The sequence below is a fragment of the Herpailurus yagouaroundi genome, unplaced genomic scaffold, assembly GCF_014898765.1.
Source record: "Herpailurus yagouaroundi ecotype Mexico unplaced genomic scaffold, PumYag 142, whole genome shotgun sequence".
NCBI classification, from domain to species: domain Eukaryota; kingdom Metazoa; phylum Chordata; class Mammalia; order Carnivora; family Felidae; genus Herpailurus; species Herpailurus yagouaroundi.
Genome location: NW_024412397.1, coordinates 26,144,279 through 26,164,686, shown reverse-complemented (window position 1 = coordinate 26,164,686; position 20,408 = coordinate 26,144,279). Strand labels below are relative to the sequence as shown.

General features: G+C 53.9%; 1 protein-coding gene across 8 annotated transcripts in view; it reads left to right on the top strand.

Annotated features, from left to right (window-relative positions):
- CTIF (cap binding complex dependent translation initiation factor) overlaps positions 1-20,408 on the top strand; it is a 299,569-nt gene that overhangs the window by 147,409 nt on the left and 131,752 nt on the right. For all 8 annotated transcript variants that reach the window (XM_040478885.1, XM_040478883.1, XM_040478882.1 and 5 more), the window contains one exon: positions 15,914-15,990. In XM_040478885.1, the coding sequence (XP_040334819.1) occupies positions 15,914-15,990 (77 nt within the window). The remainder of the gene's footprint in view (positions 1-15,913; positions 15,991-20,408) is intronic.

The following is a 20,408-nucleotide window of genomic DNA, read 5'->3' as shown; positions in this document are numbered from 1 at the left end:
GCAAGGTACCTCCAGCACGGCTCAATCATAGCAGCCCCGTGAATGTATGCTTTTGACACTGCTGGCTGTCTACAGCACGACTCCAGGGAAAGCCGTCAGGGGGCCGACCCTTTACACGGCTTGTTGTAAACGGTGCTCATCACTCGTTCATTTTCTCATTCCGCCATCGGATGCCATTGAGTGCCTGCTACATGACAGTGGCTGTGCACGGCGCATTGGGATTGGAAACTGGGGGTCCACACTGCCCGAGCGGTGCAGCCCCGCTGAATTCTGCATCGGGTCTTGCTGTGGTTGATGCGGGCTCTCAGATCTGCTGCTCTCCCGGGCACCGTGTATGGTCGCATCCTGAGTCTCTGAGTTAACATCCCACTCTACTGTGCTTGCGTTAGGTCTTCTGTTTAATTGAATTGATCCTCTTTTTCCTCTCCTGTGGAGAGTGTATAATAAGAGTCCCCCGCTCTCGGGGTCGTGGTGAGGTCTAAATGAGCTAATAGATGTAAAACTCTTTGCTCCATATCTGCCTCAGTATTATCCTTATCATAGCTCACAACGCTTGCGGACATAACTAAGTTCCTTCTATGGTAACTTGTTCCTCCCGGGCCAATGGAATTGCTCACGCAGTGGAAGGGAGTATATTTATGGGGCAGGACTGGAGGGGAAGGAAAGCCTTTGCAGGCTAGCTTCCCCCCCATTGTTGGGCTACCTCATCCACATGGGACTAGGCTCAGGGATGCCCTTGCCTCACCTTGCCATTTTCTTTGCTATCTTCTTGCCGCCCGAGGTAGCTTAAGAGATAGCCAGAAGAAGTCGCTGCAAACAGACGAGGCTATACAGGCAGGTTTTCCCACGCGTGCAAGCCATCTCCCGAGTATGTTCTCCCCTTCTCCTCCCCAGCTATCAGTGTCACCGGTCAAGTGGAAGAATCTCATTGAGCACGTGCAACACGCACGATGCTACGTTGGAAGTAAAACTCTGACCTGGAAGGCAGGACTCTGAGGAAATCTCCTAGCCTTTGCCTACACTGTGGTCTCAGATGTGGCTCAGAATTCAACTTCCCCCCCCAGTGCTTCCCGCCAAGCAGAGAGCACAAACCCAGAGCAGGGAGCTGGGGCTGAAGGCCATTCTGGAATCCATGACCACAGCCCAGGAGGGGCCATTGAGTGGGACCTTCTTATGAGTGCCTGACTCCCGGTCACAGTTTGGGCCAGCCCACCTTAAAACTGCCTTGTGCAGGAGAAGCCTTGTTTTGAGCCCCTAAGGAGACCATGCCCCCCTCCTTGGACCCCCGCAGCCCATTCTTCCCTCTGCCCCCCTGTTCCTGGGCTCATTTCCCTGGCTCCTGTTACTTGCATGACTTCTGCAGACCCGTGTTCGTCCCCTGGTAGGTAATGGCCCCCTCTCAGCCTGCCTGGCCTCAGCTCTGTAGACCCAGGGTACTTTTGGACCCTTCTCATTGCAGGCTGGTCTGGGCATGGGCACTTCGTGTTCAGGAAATATGTGTCTGAGGACTGGCCAGAGGGCCTTCTGTGTGTCATTTCATTTGCTTTCTAACGTCTCATTTAACCCTCACAACAGGAGGCATGTTTAAATTCTCCGTTTTAGAGCATCAGAGACCATGGCTCAGGGGAAGGAAGAGAAAAGACCTACTGCCTGGCCAGACTGGCCTCTGGTCTTGCACACAGGATGGGCTTGATAACAGGGGGCGTGGGCGCTTGTAACAAACTCCGGGGCCTGTGGAGTTGAGTGGTGGGCACCAAGCATCCATAGTGCCATCGTCACCGTGCAGGCCAGGGAACGGCCACCTTGGTCCTCAGAGAGCTTACAGTCTAACAGAGGGCTGCGGGATCTGAGTCTTTGTATCTTCTCCAATTCTGAAGGAGAATTGCAATTACAGGTCGAGGGCTGGGGGAGCCATGGAGCATCCTGGCTTCTTACAATGCAGGGGAGATGACCCAGTTGAGGGCCACAGTCTGTAGGCCCTGGGTCACCTGTGCATGCTACTGTTCCACAGTGGGTGGAACGAGGATGGCCCAACTCTGGTCCACCCAGGGCCATCAGTCATCTTAACTTTTCATCCAACAAGGAATCATGGAGGACTACAGTATCGAAGGCACTGTGGGGCACACGAAACCGAAGGAGACATGGCCTCTGAGCTCCTGAAAGTTTGTAGCATGGTTGGGGAGACAAGCTTGTAAGCAACTGTCTAGTCCATTTAGATACCAGGATGGAATGCTGAGAAGCGAAGCAGCTTGTCCTTTGTGCTGTGTGTGACCAAATGGATTCATTCTCATGGGAACTAGGTTTGGGTTTTCTGGGCCTGGACGTTTATGCCAATGGCAAATTCGGGACAATGTTTTAGGGGTGAGCAAAAGTGGGGAAGACGTGGTGTGGCAGGCAGAGGGAAAAGCCTGGTTCCAGAAACGTGTGCAAGGGTGGGGTGGCAGCGTATGGAGCAGGGAGGAGCGAACGCCCCTGAAAGATCAGCCATCAACTATTCTCCAGTCCGCTTCCAACCCCAGGGCAGGAACCCGGGTCTCCTGGCCCCCAGCCCAGTGCTCCTTTCGATGCATTACCATAAATAGAAGCTTAAAACCAGTTCTCAGGACCAACAGTGGGGAGGGGTGGGGGGTACGGATGGGGAGGTGAGGGCAGCGATTAAAGCTTTTCCTCCTGGTGGGCTCCTGATCTGACACAGGAGATGGGGCAGTGAGAGCCTGAAGATTTCCTTTGTCCACGGAACTGGTTGGAAAGGCCGTGGCTGTGTCAAGAATACCGGTCATGCGACTAAATCCTGGCCCTCGAGTCGGCCACACAGCCCCACAGCCCCAAATCTGATCCCTTGGACCCAGCTTGTGCACACCGATCTTCTTCCTTATGCTGGGGGTGCCTAGGGCTTGGAGCTGCATGGCACTGGAGGCCGACTCTTTGCTCCTGAAGGTCAGCATTGTGGGAGATGTTGCCTTCTTTAGAAAAAGGAAGAGGGACAGAGGGAAAAGGAGGAAACATCCCTGAAAGCCTCATGGATAAAGGGAACAGCGAGTGAACCAGCTCTCCTGGCCCGGTCTGTTTCGGCGGCTGGGCGATCCAGCAGACAGGGGTCACCCTTCTGAAATCTCCTGTCCCAGGGGACAGCGTGCCTGGCACGTGAAGCTCCGAGTATGTTCTGGGGAGGCAGCTGCAGCGTGAGGACTGCTGGCAGCTCAGGGCTCTGTGCTTCTAGGTCAGTGGGTGCTCACCCAAACTAACTGCATTATTTGTGTCAGTGACTCAAGGAGGGTAGCACGGTGGCCCGGGAAGGGGAGGGTCAGTGCGCCAAGGACAAAAAGTCCACCGCGTTCCCTTCAGAAATAAAGCCAAACAAAACGTGATTGTGGCTTGATTCAATGCATAAGCAAAAAGGGAAGGAGTTTGCATTGCATGAACGCTTGCCTTTCACACCGGGGAGGTCACGGTCGCAGCTACAGTCCGTGACATAAGCCAACACAGGTAAGCCAGAGGTTTTCCCACTGGTCTTTGGCAAAATGAGAAAAACAGTTGAGTTCACAGTGTGCCTGGGGATTAGGTTCAGGTGAAAAGGACCCATCATATTCAAAATTATTCTTGAAAACCCCTTAAATTCCCGGGAAGTTCAGAACACTTGGTTGGGGGCACATGCCCTGTATGGTATTGTAGACGTGTGTGTGTATCTTGTGGCCTACTGTAAAGAGGACATAAGCCGCATAGAGCATTTTAATTTTATTTCTTTGTAAGTATGCATGGGTGTAGACAGCACCTGCCTGAGACTCTGTGTAGAGAGCATCCTGTAGGAGAGTGCGGTGCCTCTCATAGAGCTGAAGCTAATCCACGTGAAGGACCATCTTGTACTTTAAAGTCATGTCCCTTATGAAATGAAGGTGACAGCAGCTGGGACGTCCTTAGGCAGAGTGAAAAGTCACAACTCCCCACTGTTCAATTTAGGCTTTACTGGCTTATGTAATTCACAATGCTGGGAACTACTAACCTAAGCCTCCTACTTTATCTCAGTTAAAGAAACTCTTTAGCTTTGTGTGTGGACAACTAAACAGAAGGAGAGTCAACTCTTTGCTTTTTTTCTCCTGTGGAGGACACTGACCTCGGCCTTGACTCTCTCTCAGCCTGTCGACCCGGTCATGCTCGTTGGGCTCCCGTGTCACTTTCTGAGAGAGGCCTTTTCTGATCCTCCTGTTGAAAACATTACCCTCTTCGTTTTTGTTGGATTCCCCTCCCGCCCCCCCCCCCCCCACCGCCCCCACCCCAGCGCACTTGTCTCTGGTTAAATCTTCTTTTTCGTTTTAGTTGCATTCTGTTGGCTCTCCCGTTCCCCTTGTGGGATGGAACCCTGAGCTGTGGTTCAGTTGGCTGTTGTATCTGCAGCACCTTCATCAACTCACGGCACCTCAACCAACAAGTGTCCCGTGAATGAACGAAAGCGCGATGGATTCCTGAGGGAGGGATCACACTTTGGCCTCTTGCCCCCAAAGCTAATGCTGACGCTACCCCTGCAGGTTCTCAGTCAAGACTGAGCGCAGAGGCCGCTCCCTCCCTCCCCACTCTCTCCCTGTGCGTCTTGTCTGGCCTGGCCTCTCAGATGTCCTGTGAGCCACCTGCAGCCCAGTGGCCTGGCCAGCCTCTCACTAACCACTTCTCTCGGGTTGGGGTGGCAGTTGACCGTCTACACAGAGGAGGCTGAGCCTACAGCAAGCTGCGCCTTCTGTGCTTTGAGAATGTTCTGTACACAGCCAGGGAGCTCAGGGAGCGGTTGGCTGGGGGACACAGGCGGCCACATTCTAGAATGGCATTCCCGGGGGCTTGGGCTGCTGCTTCCCGGCAGTCTCATGAGGGACATGGACAGAAAGGCTAAAGAGGTCTCAGGGGTGGAGGGCTTTCCTGGCGCAGGGGCTTGGGGTGCAGAAGGGGGCATCTCACAGACTGTGCCAGAGAAAAGAAGGCGAAGAAGGTTGCAGAGGATGGGAGGGAGGGTGGGCAACTTGGGGAAATCACCTGCCCCACGCCAGGCCTGAGCAAGGCACCTGAATATCAGATAATTTTATTTAATTCGCACAACAACTCTCTGAACTGGGTGTAACTCTTTATTGTGGCCATTGCATAGATGAGGAGATTAGAAGCATAAGTAAGGTAGGTATCTACCCAGGCTTCCACAGTAGGCAGCAGTCATGACATTACACTGGACCAACGAACTCCTCGTCCCAGCCCCCAGTCACGTTGCTGAAAGACCCCCGAGGCTGGCTCGGCAAGCCCTGGGATGTGGGCTCTGTTGCTCTGGGGTGCTCCTTTGTCACAGCCTTCTTACCTGTACCCCCCCCCCGCCCCCAATATCTGACCAGCCAGCCCTGGCCCACCGGTGCAGGGGGCAGGAGAGATGAATCTTTCATTCACATGAGGCCTCCCCTGCACAGTGGAACTCACCCCGGGATCTCAGTATCACAGGTAGAGCTGGTTTGACAGGTGGGAGGTCAGGGGGGTGGGGTGAGGGCACAGGTGCCCTTACACTGGCTGAACCCTGATTCCTGCCCCTTCGTATGATGAACCGCACCAGAGTACATTCAGCAGAAGCAAGAGCAGAGCCATTAAAGCATACTTCCTAGTAACTTGCGCTGAGGCCGCCATCTTTCTTAGGCAGCTTCTGGGAGCTTCCAAGTCTTCTGGTAACTCAGAGGGTAGCCTCAGGCATTCCTTCCTCCAGGCGGTCCTTGCCGCTAGCGTGTATCCTTGGTGTATCTGTTCTTCCTTGCAGCCCGTGGACTTCTTTGGGACACAGACAGAGTTTCTTTACATCCGTGGCACATGGTGTGGCCACAGAACACAGCGGCCATCTCTGAGTATTTGCAGAGTCTCAATTTTCTTCCAGAATCCATTGTTGCTTCTATTCCCAGGATGGCTTTTGAACCTCCCCAAGTCCAAGACACTATTCACAAACGTGACAAACGTCCCCACCTCTCAGAGACGGCCACTTCCCCGCAGAGGCCAGAGCACAAGTATCGCTTTGTCTTCCCTGGAGCTTGCTTTATGGAGTCTTTTGAGGATTTGGGTCTCATCTCTGTCAGGAACACACCGCTGAGTTAGGGACCAGAACTCAGGCTGTATGCGTTTAAGCTCGTTCAGGAAGTTTTTCTGGAGGCCGCAGAGCATACATCGTGCCATTTCCCCCGGCCACTTGTCCCGTTCCATTTCTTGCACATCTTCCAGTCTTCGGTCTGCAGCAGCCTGAGGTGTTGCCTTTTTCAGTTCAGCGGGGCTCCCGGGACCTTCCGTGAAGGTCCCTCATCAGGGGAGGGGAGAGCCCGTGTCCGCTCCAGCTCCGTTCTCTTGTGGCCACCGCGAGACTGTGCATCGGGGACTGCGCCCGGACGACTGACAACGGTCCTTGAAAACCCAGCCCCTCAGGAACTGCTCCCTTTACGTTTTACACCGTATAATGTAGAGAGTTCTCAACCAGTGTTCTGTTGGTTCCTGCTTTCTGTCCTTTGCGTCAATGTTCTCACCCATCTTTTTTCCTCGTCATTCAGAAATTATCAAATCAACGTCATTTGTATTTGCAGTTGCCCCTTGGGTTACCAGTGGGAAGGGGCGGGGATGGTCATGTTTCCTTTCCATGACTTCACCGATATAATAAGACCAAGTACAACATCATCTATAGCTACCTCGTGCTGAACCGTTTAGGACTTTTTTTTGGTTATAAGTGATAGAAACCCACCTCAAAATACCTTCTTATTTTTTTTTCTAAATTTTGTTTGGTGTTTATTCATTTTTGATAGAGACAGAGCACAAGCGGAGGAGGGGCAGGGAGAGAGGGAGACACAGAATCCGAAGCAGGCTCCAGGCTCCGAGCTGTCAGCACAGAGCCCGACGCGAGGCTCAAACCCATGAACCACAAGATCATGACCTGAGCCAAAGTCAGACACATAACTGACTGAACCACCCAGGTGCCCCCATTAAAGATACCAAGGGGAGATCTACCAGCTCATGCAATCAAAGGAAGGCTTAAATAGTCATGGCAAAGGAGGCAGGAAGGTCAAATATTTTCATCCTCATTTTCCACAAGAAGGAGGAGAGGGCTGGAAGAAATAACTGCCCAGGTTTAGCAACAGATCCAGTACCCAGGTTGCCTGAAAGGTGTGTGTGGTTTATTAGTCAGGACTCCCTTGGCTTTTATGGTGAGAAACCCAACTTGAAGGAAAGGGGAGGGGTGGGTTTTATTGGCTTAGTGCATGCAAGGAAGGTGTGCACGGGGCAGCGATCTAACCTCTGTCACTGCAGTACCGCTCAGGCACAGACCCCAGATTATGATGAATGCCATGGGCTCTCACCCCAAAGACCACCACAGGAAAAGTGTTCATGTGCAATGTGGGGGGGGGGGGGGGCCAGAGACTTCACTAAAACCTGCCCGGAGAGCCTCAGTTAAACTCTTCCTCTAGAAAAACGTCCAGTTCCTGTGGAGCCAGCATCGCATGGTATCTAGAGCAAACCTTTTCAGAACAGGTGGAGTTGAGGTGCACATTCCAGAGGGTGAGTAGGAACTCCAGGCAGGGGTGAGTCCCGATGGCTCAGCCTCTGGATCTCATCCCTGCCTACTTTTATCTGTTTTCTTACACTGGGACTCCAGCTAAAGTATTGCATTTTTTACAAGTCTCTGCTGATTAAAAATAAATAAATAAATTGAAAGAAAAAGAAAACCACACATTTAAACGTGAGTGAGCCTGTCTGCCCCTCACCTTTCTTTCTAAAACCGGTCGGCTTCTTCTGAATAGCCGTGCAGCCTAGAGATTCCAGGAATTTTAGAAACATTACCTGTTTATTTCATTGGACGTGACCCACACATCCTGCCCACGTGCCCACAGCAAGACCTTGGTAGGATAACTTCTTAGAAGCTATGAAAAAACATGACCCCCCGCAGGAGGAAGGCTCCGCTATTGAGACAAGCTCATTGTCACGGGAGATGTACTTGGTATTTTTATGGCCCATTACGTTGCCAAGTGCTGTGGCTGCTTTGTACTGTTTGCCCTCGGGATATCTCCCCGAGTTGGGCTGGAGATGGGGGGAGCCTGGGAAGTCCCGAGCTGGCTTGGCCAGAGGGTCTGTCCTGCCTCCCTGGGACTCCGGCTCCCTGGGCTTGCCCGGTGGGCACGGCAGAACCAACGTCCAGCTTTTCTTCTGTCAGATTATGGCTGGGGCCCTCCACCTGGAATCTTCTGGAAAAAAGGAAGCCATCAGTTTCCATGTATTTTATAGCATTCTTGCGAGTGACAGGAGCCTGGAGGGGCCGATTAGTATGCAAGTTCGTGAAGAAGAGGAGACAGTTCGTGGTTTCCAAGAGGCCAGGGTGGAGGGTCCACATCCAGGTGTGATGGGGCAGACAGGTGTGGCACTGGAGAGAGCAGGGCTGGAGTACAGGGCCTACCTCCACAGGAGACTGGGGAGGGCACCTCCCCGCTGGAAGCCTCCCACTGACGCCTCACCTGGACCAGGGTCCTTGTTCCAACTCGGGTGTTTCATGGTTCCACTGCCTCCCAGTGAAGGCTATGCAGTTCCTGCCAGGTCTTGTGCAGTCTGGGGGACCCTTCACACAGCAGGAGGAAGACTCTCGTACTGGTATAATGCTCTCTCTCTCTCTCTCTCTCTCTCTCTGTCTCTCTCTCTGCAAAGAGCTGACGTGTGAAAGAAAGATAACAGACGTGGGAGAGTTTGGCTTGGATGATTTCTGTCAGGCTCAGGTCTGAAGTTAGTGGCCGTGGGCCAAAGGTCACAGGAATATCAGAAAAAATTTCTCTGAGGAGAAAGGGGGCATGGGGTTCTGTGAAGTGCGTACGTGGTTTCTAGCTTCCCTGCCCCTCCCGTCTCCCTGGTCCCTGCAAGGGTGCCGGAAGGTGGGTCTGGGCTGGGAGGTGGATGCACCCTGCTTGTCCTAGGGATTCGGGTCTCTCTTCATTGTGAAGCGGGGGCCTGGGCAGCATCTCGGGCTGTTGGTTTGGTGGGAGGCTAGACGACCCCCTCCGGACTGACACAGGGCCTGGTACTCCAGCCCTGGAGCAGCCTACCCCTGTGGGTTATGGCCCCGAGGGCTCTGGAGTAGTACAGGTGGGGGGTGATGTGACCTCTGCCGGGGAGAATCAGATGGAGAGGACAGGGTGCTGGGGGACCGCACTGAGAGGACCAAGCTGTGGACACTCAGGGAGCAGATGGGAGAGGCCATCAGGCCAGCCTCACACTATCGACCTGTGGCTGGGACTGTGCTGTGGGATCTGGATGAGAGGGCGGGGAGTGTTCGAGGGCCACCATAAGTACGGCTAACTGGGTGATGTACAGAACAGACATTTATTGTCCCACAGTTCTGGAGGCTAGAAATCTGGGATGGAAGCATCGGTGGGACCAATGCTCCTTCTGAAGGCTCTGGGGAAAAATCCTTTCTTGTCACCAGCTTCTGGTGGCTGCCAGAGTCATTGGAGTTCTTTGGCTCAAGCCGTGTTGGTCCAACACTGCCTGCATCTTTACATGGCCTTCTCTTTCTGTGTCTCTTGTGTCTCTGTGGCCAAATTTCCTTCTTCTTCTAAGGACACCAGTCATTGAATTTAGGGCCCACTCATCCAGTATGACATCGTCTTCACTTGACCATATCTGCAAAGACCGTATCTCCAAATAAGGTCATGTTCACAGCTCCCTCCAGGGTTAGGACTCCAGCTGATCGTTTTGAGGCACATAAATCTACCTGCTTAAAGGGGGTAGAAGAACCATCCAGATGGCCCCAAGCCAGACATCAGGAGCACCAGCCCTGGCCCTCAGACTACCCTGGTGCTTCTCTGTCTGACCACAGTGCCAAGCACATCTCCACACACTGCTGTGATGCTAACATCATTGGCCAGCTGACGGAGGTCATAACATAGCTTCTAGTCTTCTCATGTACCCCTATCAAACCCCTAGGGCTCAGCGTAGGTACCGCAAAGGCTTCCCTGACCCTTCTTGTAAGCAGGGTCCTCATTCGTCTTCTGGGCTGCCAGAGGCATCTGTCCAATGATCCCCTGACCTCCAGGGCCAGAACTGAGTCTGTTCGTTCTAGTATTCTCCATCTGATGCACCTGGCACACGGTGGGCCTTCGGCACTGGTTGCGTGAGAAAGAACCAAGGATAGACATACGGGTGGGTGGGTTTGACGGACGGATGTCAAGTAACAGAAGTCTTCCCTGGCCACCCCACCCCCGCCCCCGCCGTGCTCATGCCCTTGCCACGCCTTGTTCTGCTCCGTAGTGTTTTTGTCACTTATCAGAGCATCTGCTCACCTGATGGTCATCTCTCTGCTCTCACTAGACGTGTGCTCTACACAGACCAGCATTTGGCCGATTTCTTTTTCTCTATATGTGCGGTGCCTAAAACGGCAATTTTTACAGGAAAGGTGGACGGGAGAGCTGGTGGGTTTTAGGATGGGGGAAGGGAGGGGCGCCTGTAGCCTCGTGGAAGTGTGGCACTGCGAGCACAGGGTCAGTGGGTCTCAGGGCCGAGGGCGCACACGCTCCTCGCCTGGTGTGTTTGTTTGGCCCTCCCTTGCTGCACCCCAGACCCAAGATTTGTTTGTCTCTACTGGCCTCTCAGGGCAAGGCCCGTGCACTCCCAGCCTGGGGCCAGCCGCTCTGCTGGGCCTGCCTTTAATCCCTTGGAAATACCACCCTGGGTTGTAAGTACCCACCTCAGCCTACCCTGGAATGGGTGGATTTTATAGAACATGTTTCTGCAACCAGAGCCATCCGGCACGGCCCTGCAGGGGGACATATATACACCACTGCTGATCTCCGAGTCAGGCATGTGTGCGTGTGTGTGCTTCCTGTGTATTCTGCCCGTGCCGCCTGTGGAAGGAGTATTATCTTCCCTCCGTCCCTGGAGAGGCTTGGTTTCTATAACCTACTTGTCTCCCAGGCCCATTTACTTAGCAAACGTGGTCAGAGGGTAGAGAGAGGGGATCTGCAGCCAGGTCTCAGAGCTAAGGGAAGAATTCTCATGCAGAGAAGTAGAAGGAGAGCAGGCAGAGCCTGAGGTGGTCCAGGGTAACGCTACGGGGTCTCACGTGACTCGAGACTGATGAGAAACACCAAGCAGCTAGTAAACCAGAAGGCCGTGCTCTCACTTGTGGGAGGACTGGGGAGGGAGTGTCTCCTACCTGGACTGACATTCATATGAGGCTCTTTCTTTTTCTTTTTTTAATGTTTATTTACTTATTTTGAGAAAGAGTGTGAGTAGGGGAGGGGCAGAGAGAGAGGGAGAGAGAGAGAATCCCAAGCAGGCTCCACACTGTCAGCTCAGAGTCCAATATATGACTCGATCCCACAACCCATGAGATCATGACCTGAGCCGAAATCAAGAGCCAGACGCTTAACCGACTGAGCCACAGAGGCGCCCCTGGGGCTCTTTCAAGGCATAGAATGGAAGGATTTGTTAAATAAGGAATTAGAGCAGAGACCACTGTTTGCTGTTAAAGGATAATTCTAGGAAGCCTGATAAATTTCCATTTCCACTTTAGTGATATATTCTGAAAAGCAGGGAGAGAACTCTGGTCCAAAGCCGAAATATCATATCCCCTGGCCAGGCCTGGAGATACCAATCCCCCATGCTCCTTTCCAGCTTCTTTATTATTCACACTTGTCATTGGGTGCCTCTTGCCTAGGACATGCTGCCCTTTGCAGCCCTCTCTTATATAAAATGTTTCAGGGCAACTGCTTCCTGGAGAGTAATGGAGCGAGAGGAGCATGTTCCATTGTGGCTGGATCTTTCTTGCTTGCTTTTTAAAAAAAATTTTTTGTTAACATTTATTTATTATTGAGAGACAGAGAGAGACAGAGCATGAGCGGGGGAGGGGCAGAGAGAGGAGGAGACAGAGCATCCGAAACCGGCTCCAGGCTCTGAGCTGTTAGCACAGAGCCTGACGCGGGGCTCGAACCCACAAACCACGAGATCATGACCTGAGCCAAAGTCGGACGCTTAACCGACTGAGCCACCCAGGCACCGCTCTTTTTTTTTTTTTTTTTTTTAATTAACACTTGCTGTCCCCTCTCCCCAGAACATACTGCCCCCGGATTTTCTTCCCACTTTTTAAAATTGAGGCATGATTTACATACCATAAAATTCACCCTTTTGAAGTGTACGGTGAGTTGGGTTTCTTGGGGTGTTTTGTTTTTTTTTTTTTTTTAGTATATCCTCAAGGTCACACGTGCAGCCATCACTCCTGTGTAATTCCAGAATATTTCCATCACCCAAAGAGAAACCTGGTACTCATTCACAGTGACTCCTTATCCTTCCTCTCCCCAGCCCCCGGCCACCACTCATCTACTTCCTGTCTGCACGTTTGCCTATTCTGGACATTTCATGACAATGGAATTTTACAATACTGGGTTTTGGTGACTAGGTTCTTTCCCTGAGCATGATGGGTTGTTGTTTCTTTGGAGGGGGGGTGGGAGTTGTTTTTTTGTTTTTTGAGAGTGAGAGAGAGCCGGGGAGGGGCAGAGAGAACATGTATGAATGTTAAGCAGGCTCTACACCCAGCATGGAGCCGGAGGCACAGCTTGACCTCACAACCCTGGAATCAGGACCGGAGTCAAAATCAAGAGTTGGGCCCTCAACCAACCAGCCACCCAGGTGCTCCCAGCATGATATTTTTAAGGTTCATCCACATTGTCACATGTATCAGAACTTCCTTCCTTTTTGTGGCCGTATAATATTCCATTGTATGGACATACCACATTTTACTTATCCAGTCCTCGGTTAGTGGACATTTGGGTTGTTTCCAGTTGTGACTCTGATGAGTAAGGCTGCTATGAACATTCACGTGCCAGCCTTACCTCTTGCCGGTGAGTAGAGAAGCTGGGCTAACCCGGATCAACACTGGCCTGATGGCAGATGTGGGTCTGAGCACAGATTCTCTCTTCTTCCGCCGGCCACCTATTTTCCCCGATTGACCCCAGTCACCCTTGTCTTGGAGGGAGTGTGGGCAGCATCTTGAGTTGTGTGGGTCACTCGGTGCCAACCACCAGCCTGAGAAACAAAGTGGCTGATTGAAGAGAGTCCTCCAGTGAAGCTTGTATAAATACAGTATGTCCTGCTTTATGCAGGAGCTCCTCAAAGTCCTATGTAAGTGCCCCAGGGAAGGTGGCTCTCATTCATTGATTCACCAACATGCCCATAGCCAGGGGCTCCAGGTGGTCTTGCGGGTGGGACCAGTCCTCCCTAGCCCCAGCCTGGATTGTTCCTGGAGAGGGAAGATTTCAGAAGTGCAAGACTTGGTTCTATCACGTGTTTTTCTCCGATTTCTGGCCTCCTGCTGGTGCCTGCCAGCCTCAGGCCAAAGAGAGCTCTCCATCCTTCTCCATTCTTCTCCGTCCTTCTCCAGCTCCACACCTGGGTCACCTCCCTAACCTGAGCCTCCCACACCCTCCTCTCCTGCAGACCACCTCAGCCAGACTCGCTGCCAGGGCTGGGGGCTCCATGAGGAGAGGGACCAGAACACCCTCGCTTGCTTTGGCCCCTCAGCCCTGAGCAGAGTGTCCGGAGGATGGGAAGGTGATGAAAGTGATGGTGACAGTGGCACCACTGGAGACACTGAGGCATACTGCATAGCAGGCACTAGTCTGCCTTCTTTACTTGCTTATCAACCCATTTAACTCCTGCAGGGACCCTAGGAGGCCGATGCTATTATTATCTCCATTTTACGGATGTGGCAAGTGAGGCAGGTGGAGGTGAGGTTATCTGTCAAAGTCACAGAATCATCCAAAGGGAGCGCCAGGAGCTGAACGTTCACGGTGCAGCTCCAAACCCCATGTTTTTACTCTTATATTTTCTACGCATTCACATACTTCGGAGGAGACAGGTGGATGGACACAGAGGTCACAGCAGGGGCTTCATTAGAAGCCTCGAGGGGCCCTGCAGGTCCTCTGGGCCACTCTGAGTTTGGTAGAGAGCTAGGACTCCAGCGGAGGGTGAGTCCCGAAGGCAGCTCCCCACTGTGTGTGGAGGAGAAGGGCGGGATGCAGGCCAGAGCCCAGGACTCTGAAGCCCAGACAGGGGAGGCCGCACCTTCTGGGCTCATGGAAGGCCCAGGGTCGCGGACAGCTCCGTCTGCCCGGCCTCAGAGCTGAGATCCCGATCCAGGCTGCCAGCTTGAGAGGGAGCCTCGGCTTCCTTCCATTGTCTACGTGGGGCACACCCAGTGTGTTCCTACAGTGACCCCAGGCCAGGAGGGAGGGAAGGGGCCAGCCCGGAGCTGGGTCAGGATGGGAGAGGGGAAATGAGAGGGGAAGACTTGGTGTTTTTCCTTGTTTGTGTTTTGTATTAAAGAAAAGCAAATAATATCCTTTGAGAAAAACCATTAAACAAAGCACATCCTAAGGCTGCACAGGCCCATTGTGGCCGCCTGGAGCCCGGAATTCATTCATGCTCTTTGGCCGGATTGTCGGAGGCAAGAGACAGGGTAGGAGGGAGGGACTGTTATTACAATAAATGTTGAAATGTGTCCTTCCCTCCCGGGACTCCATAGGAGGCTAGGCCAGGCATCCGTGATGCCAGAGTCCCTGTGTCCTCCCGAGCCTGTTCCCTCTTGTCTTCCCACTGCCGGGCCCCGGGAAGCTCCTTGAGACTGGCCAGAACTGCCAACATCCACCCCGCACTGGTTGGGGACTAAGCCCTGAGAAGGCCTCCCAGTGAGGCCATCCACTATGGAGCCTGAAACCAGAGGGCTGCTACCATAGAGGCTCTGGGCCTCAGTCTCCCTGTCTATAAGGGGGGGGGGGGGGGGGGGCTATATGGACTCTGGCTGACCACTCTTTTTAAAACTTTTTTTTTTAAGTTTTTATTTATTTTTGAGACAGAGACAGAGCATGAGCAGGGGAGGGGCAGAGAGAGAGGGAGACACAGAATCCGAAGCAGGCTCCAGGCTCCGAGCCGTCAGCACAGAGCCCGACGTGAGGCTCGAACCCACGAACTGTGAGATCATGCCCCGAGTCGAAGTCAGACGACCAACCAACTGAGCCACCCAGGCACCCCTGGCTGATCACTCTTAAACACACCGAGACCTGTCACTCCCTCTCATCCTGTGTGTGCCTAGGGCTGGCCTTCAGCCCAGCTTCCGCAGAGAATTCTGCCTGGGGCTCGGCATGTGCAAGATCAGCCCCATGTTATAAGTCGAGGGTCTTTCTCCGACCTTGACGTAGATGCATAGCTGTTGTCCTGACAACACTATACAAGAGACCATCCTTAGGATTTTTCCCAGTTCAGAGTCTAAAACAGCATTTAACTATTTCATCCTGAGTACTCCCCAGGAGTGTGAGGAATGAGGGTCTTGGGTCAGAATTGCCCGGGCTGTCCTGGGCTGGCGTGAGACAACCCGGGTCCTAACCCACTCCCTCTTTGTGAGGCCCAGGGTTTGCAAGGGGCTGTGTCTCCTTGTCCTCTCAATGGCCCGGAGAAGTTACTAACATTCCCACTGTGTCGGGAAGCTGAGAGAAGTCACGAGTGTTCAAAAAATAACTCCATCATGCAGCCGTGAATCCGGGATCTGGTCCCCGCTTTGTTGCTAATGCTCTACAAGACCTTGAACTGGTTCACTCACCCCTCTGGATCTCAGTGTCCTCGTCTTGGAATTTGAATGACTGGGTATGACAGATTCTAAGGTCTCCTTTGTGTCCTTCTAATCTTCGGTTCTGTAATTACAGCATCATTGCCTGGTGGGGAATGGATTCATTCTACCATTTTCCATTTTTCAGTGTGGATTTGGTGGTCGGAGTCTAGTCGTGCACTCCTGATTTCCTTCGTCACAGATGTCGTTATCAACAGTTACGTGCGAGAAGGTCTTTGCCGTCTTTCCCAAGTTACTAACGATCCCCCTTCCTCCCACATGACGCAGGGCTACCACCCGATGCCGCACGAAGTAGAGATCGCCCACACGAAGAAGTTGTTCCGGAGGAGGAGAAATGACCGAAGGTAGGAGAGACTCCGTCGAGAACTCTGGGTTTTCTGTCCTTGGCCAGCCGTCTGTAGCTCCGTCGGTTCTGGCCTGGGTTTCGCTTTCCCCAGTGGCCAGCTGATACCTGTGAGGTGAAGCAGGTGGGTTGGGTACCAGTCGGGAAGCAGGGGGTACACTTCTCTGGGCCGGCCCAGGGGGTGGGTCCCTTCAGGAGTCCAGGGCAGTGCAGGTTATGCCCCCTCGGGAGGAAAAATGCTCTTTCCCCTAACCTTACCATAACGATAGCAGTCCTCAAGGGACCGGGTCCCAGCTGACATATGTTCTGAGACATGGCCTCCAGGAGCTCACAGTTCCAAGGGTTTCTGTCCCGCGTGGTGCTGGGCTCTGCTGTGACAAACAATATGCAGATCAGAAACTGCACATGCACCTGCTCTCTAGCACCCGGACACGCTCACTCACACTAAGGCAAAAACCAGGGTCTCCCTGCAGTTCAGAGTGCTGGGTGACAGCTAGGGGCCAGAAAACCTGCCACGAGGGGCGCCTGGGTGGCTCAGTCGGTTGAGCGTCTGACTCTGATTTTGGCTCAGGTCATGATCTTGCGGTTTGTGGGATCGAGCCCCACATTGGGCTCTGCGCTGACAGTCTGGAGCCTGCTTGGGATTCTCTTTCTCTCTCTCTCTCTCTCTCTCTCTCTCTCTGCTCCCCCCCACCCCCTTCTGCCCCTTTCCCAGTTGCTTTCTCTCTTACTCCCTCTCTAAATAAACTTAGAAAAGAAAAAGTGCCACGAGGCAGCTACTAATAAGCAGCTGAGGCTAGGCGTCCCAGGAAGGCATATGCCTTAGTTTCCTTGCAGCCTCTCTCACATGGAAAGGTCTTCATGGTATATTTCAAATGGAAAACTCCAGGTACCGAGCAATGTTTGGGGTCTGTGGACATTTGTAATAACGCCGCATTAGAGTAAATTTTTTTGTTTGAATATGCATATATTCCTTCTGGCTGGAAATGTAAAAAATAAAGGAAGGGAGGGAGTAAAAGAGAAGAGGGATGGGAAGGAGGAAGGAGAGAAGGAGAGAGCAAAAAGGCTTCTGCCTAAGGAACTAAAATGAGGTGTGTTCCTCTGTGGGGAGTTTTTTCGTGGATAAAAGTGATGGCCTGTGGTTTTACCTTTGATGAACACCGAATGTCGTCTGAGAGCCGAGGAATAGTCCAGCCCTCATCTCTTGCTAAGAAACTAGAGGAGCCTGTTTTCCTGTTATCCCTTGAAACTAAGGCTGTGGCTGACCAGGGTCCCCGGTGCCTCCCTCCACACGTGGGCCCTGACCGAGGAGTGCTGGGTGGTGGCCACAGCTCCGGGCGAATGGGGCACCGGGCACCCAGAGCTCATCATCAGCTGGTGCATTTGGTGGGTGTGAGGCCTTCACAGAGGACAGTAAGCATACAACTGACCAGGAGGAAGGCCGTCTTGGCTTCGACATCAGAACCACCAGGCACATCATGTGGCTGCAGGAAAAGGGGAAACTGAGCCAGGAGAGTGGGACCAAGCCCTAGTCCAGGCTTGACCAGACCAGCGCAGGCTTATTTCACTGTGGGTGCTGCCTTTTTGCCGTAGCTGCTTCACAGAGGCTAATTCCTGGTTTCTGGCTTCCTGGCGGAGGGAAGAAGTTGGGAGCACCCCCTAAAAGGGGATTGGGGTTCTCTGGGGCCGGGAAGGGATCAGGGAGAACAGAGACTTGGTGGCCCTCTTCCCCTGCCGCCCGGTCCCGAGTATGTGTGCGGAGGTGTGTGGAATCCCCAAGCTTCTGAATGAAGGGTCACCCCCTGCCCGGCTCCGCTCCTTCGGGCCCAGGCAGCGGCGGGCTGATGCTCAGCACCCATGTCGGCCCCACCTCCGCTCGTGGCCCCGGTCGCCTCGCTCCGCCGCAACGCCCCCCGCCCCCCCCCGCCCTCGACAGTGGCAGGCCTCCGGAGAGCAGCGTGATCCGGGAACGGAGGAGGAGGAGAGTGGCACACACACGCTGGGAAGCCGACCTTCCGCTGAGCCCCACTCGTGTTAACAAACGTCTGGGTTAGGTCAGCACACCTCGCAAAGGATGTGGACCCGGGACAGGGTCCAAAGCGAGGCAATAAAGATGATTAAAGGGATGGAAAGTATGTCCTGGGAGGAGAGGCTGACGGGACGAAGCAGGGGAAGAGCATGCATGCCAATAAAGTCATGAGAGATTTACACGGAGGGCCCGGAGCAGCTGCCTCGCGTTCACAGGGACCGAAACCAGAGGGAGCTAGCCGGAATGGAAGAGGGTGTTCAGCTAGACCACACACGGACTCCAGGAGTAAACGTCTTGACCCTCAGAGGGCCCATCTGCGGGTCAGGACGGCAGGGAGCGCCAGGTGGATTGTGTGGCGCCCTGCAGATTAGAGCGGGACGTCTGCGTTCTACCCCAGCTCCCGCGGGACGCGATGTGGCTTGTGCCCCTCCTGCTGGTCACTTCCAGTTGTGGGAGTCTGAGGCGTGCGCCCCGGAATTCGACACCGGATGGGCATTCCGCCTCCTCCGTTCCCTCCTTCTGTGACCTGGGCAGTTGGCTCGTGCCCCTACTTCGTCTTCTGTAAAATGGGTCTACTAAGCGGGAGGCTTGAACGATCTAATCCTTGCAAGGCCCCTGGAAAGTCTTAGCGCCAGCCCCCTCTTGGGTCCGAGGTACGTGGGAACCACTGTAAGGAAAGGTGGGGAGCTGGCGGCAGCGAGGGTGGGCCGTCACCCGTGATCTCCCTCGTGAGCCCGGGGAGCTTTGCCCTGCATGCTCCCCAGGATCAGTTTCCTTCTCCTGCGTCCGCTTCCCCCGGCAGACACGGAGGGAGGGTCCCTTCAGCGCAGCTGTCTGTGGACTCTGCTCCCACACTCCATGGGCTGCTGCGAGGCGCTCTGTGATTACAGTTGAGTTGCGAATGTCTTGTCCTCATTTTGCAGAAAGCTCCAGAACGGCTCATGGTTTTTTTTTTTTCCCCTTAAAAATGTTCCCCAAACTTAAAACAACTAGTAACCACTTGCTTCTTTGGGGACGCTACTCAAAGATGTTTGCTGATTTCAGAAAAAATTATGCATTTCATGCTATGAACGGACTAAATGAGCACTTCAAGCGTTCCTCAAAGAGCAACATGCCTCAGGTGCCCTGTCCCCACCCACGTTGGCCACCTGCTGCCTGGAGGAGGGCCTGCCAGCTTCCCCTCCCCGCCTCCCAGGCGACCCACCCCTGGCCACGGGTGCAGGCAGAGGAGCGGGCTCCCAGAGGGCTGAGTCTTGCCCACGCTGCTGACCTTGAGTGAGGTCTCACCTGCCGGGGGCGCAGGATTTTCTCCGCACCTCCTCCACCCTGCTGCGTTTACAAGATGAACAGACTGGGGCAATGAACAACTGTCAGGGTCTGCCCAGGAAACGGAGGAGGGTCCTTTGGATCAATGGTGGTAGACAGGAAGGGAAGGGAGCAAGATTGGGCGGAGGGAAACGCTGAGTCTGGGTGGGGAGTTCTAGCCCTATGGGGGGGCGCTGAAGTTGAGGTGATTCAGAGCTGTCCCAAGACGGAGTGAAGGAGCAGGTCTGTATACCCCTGTCCGCTGGTCGTTGGATAGAATTGCCACAACTTTAGGCTGGCTGCTCTTATCACCCAGGGCAGTCTCGATAGGGGCTGACAGCTCGGGGCAGGGGGCGGTGTCCGCTCCGGCACGTCCAGCAGCCGAGGGGGTTGAGTGCCCCGTTCCTGAAGGGGGGCCTGGGTGGCACATCACCCTGAATGCCCCAGTGAAGCAGTACCTGCCTCTCCTACTGGGATTGATGGAGGGGCGCTCTGTGCCACATCCCGTGCTCCAGAGAACACCAGAGAAGTGGCAGGCTTGGCCCCTGCTCTCCAGGGGCTTGCGCAACCCTCTTTGGCTGTTGAAGCCACCAGACTGCATGTAGAATCCGAGCGTCCAAAGAAAGGAGCCAGCAGGAGGTGACTGAGGAGTGCTTCCTGGAGGAGGTGGGCGTTGAAGTAGCCTGTGAGACACAAGGGGGATTTGGAAGGGAGACCGGAGGATATCGGGAGGGAAGGAACGGGAAAGGCGCGGCGGAATAGGTGCGGGAGCCAGAAGCCGCGCCACAAAGCTCCCTAGAGACAGAGGCAAGAGGGTGGTGCTTATGGCAGTCACCACCCCCAACGGAACTAAATCGAAGGGAAAGGCCGGAGCTCCTGGTTCCTGATGGGCCCTGGCCCGGGGTGCTACAAGTCTGTGTAGACACAGCACGCTCCAGAACCGGACCTCCTAACAGGGCAGGACAGCGAATGCAGGCACTGTCTTTCCGTCGCACGCTGCCCTTGCAGCCGGGGAGACAAGAGAGCCGTTCTCCAACTTAATCTGTTTCGTTAAGTGAGGTCTGAGAATGGTTAATTGACTGCAT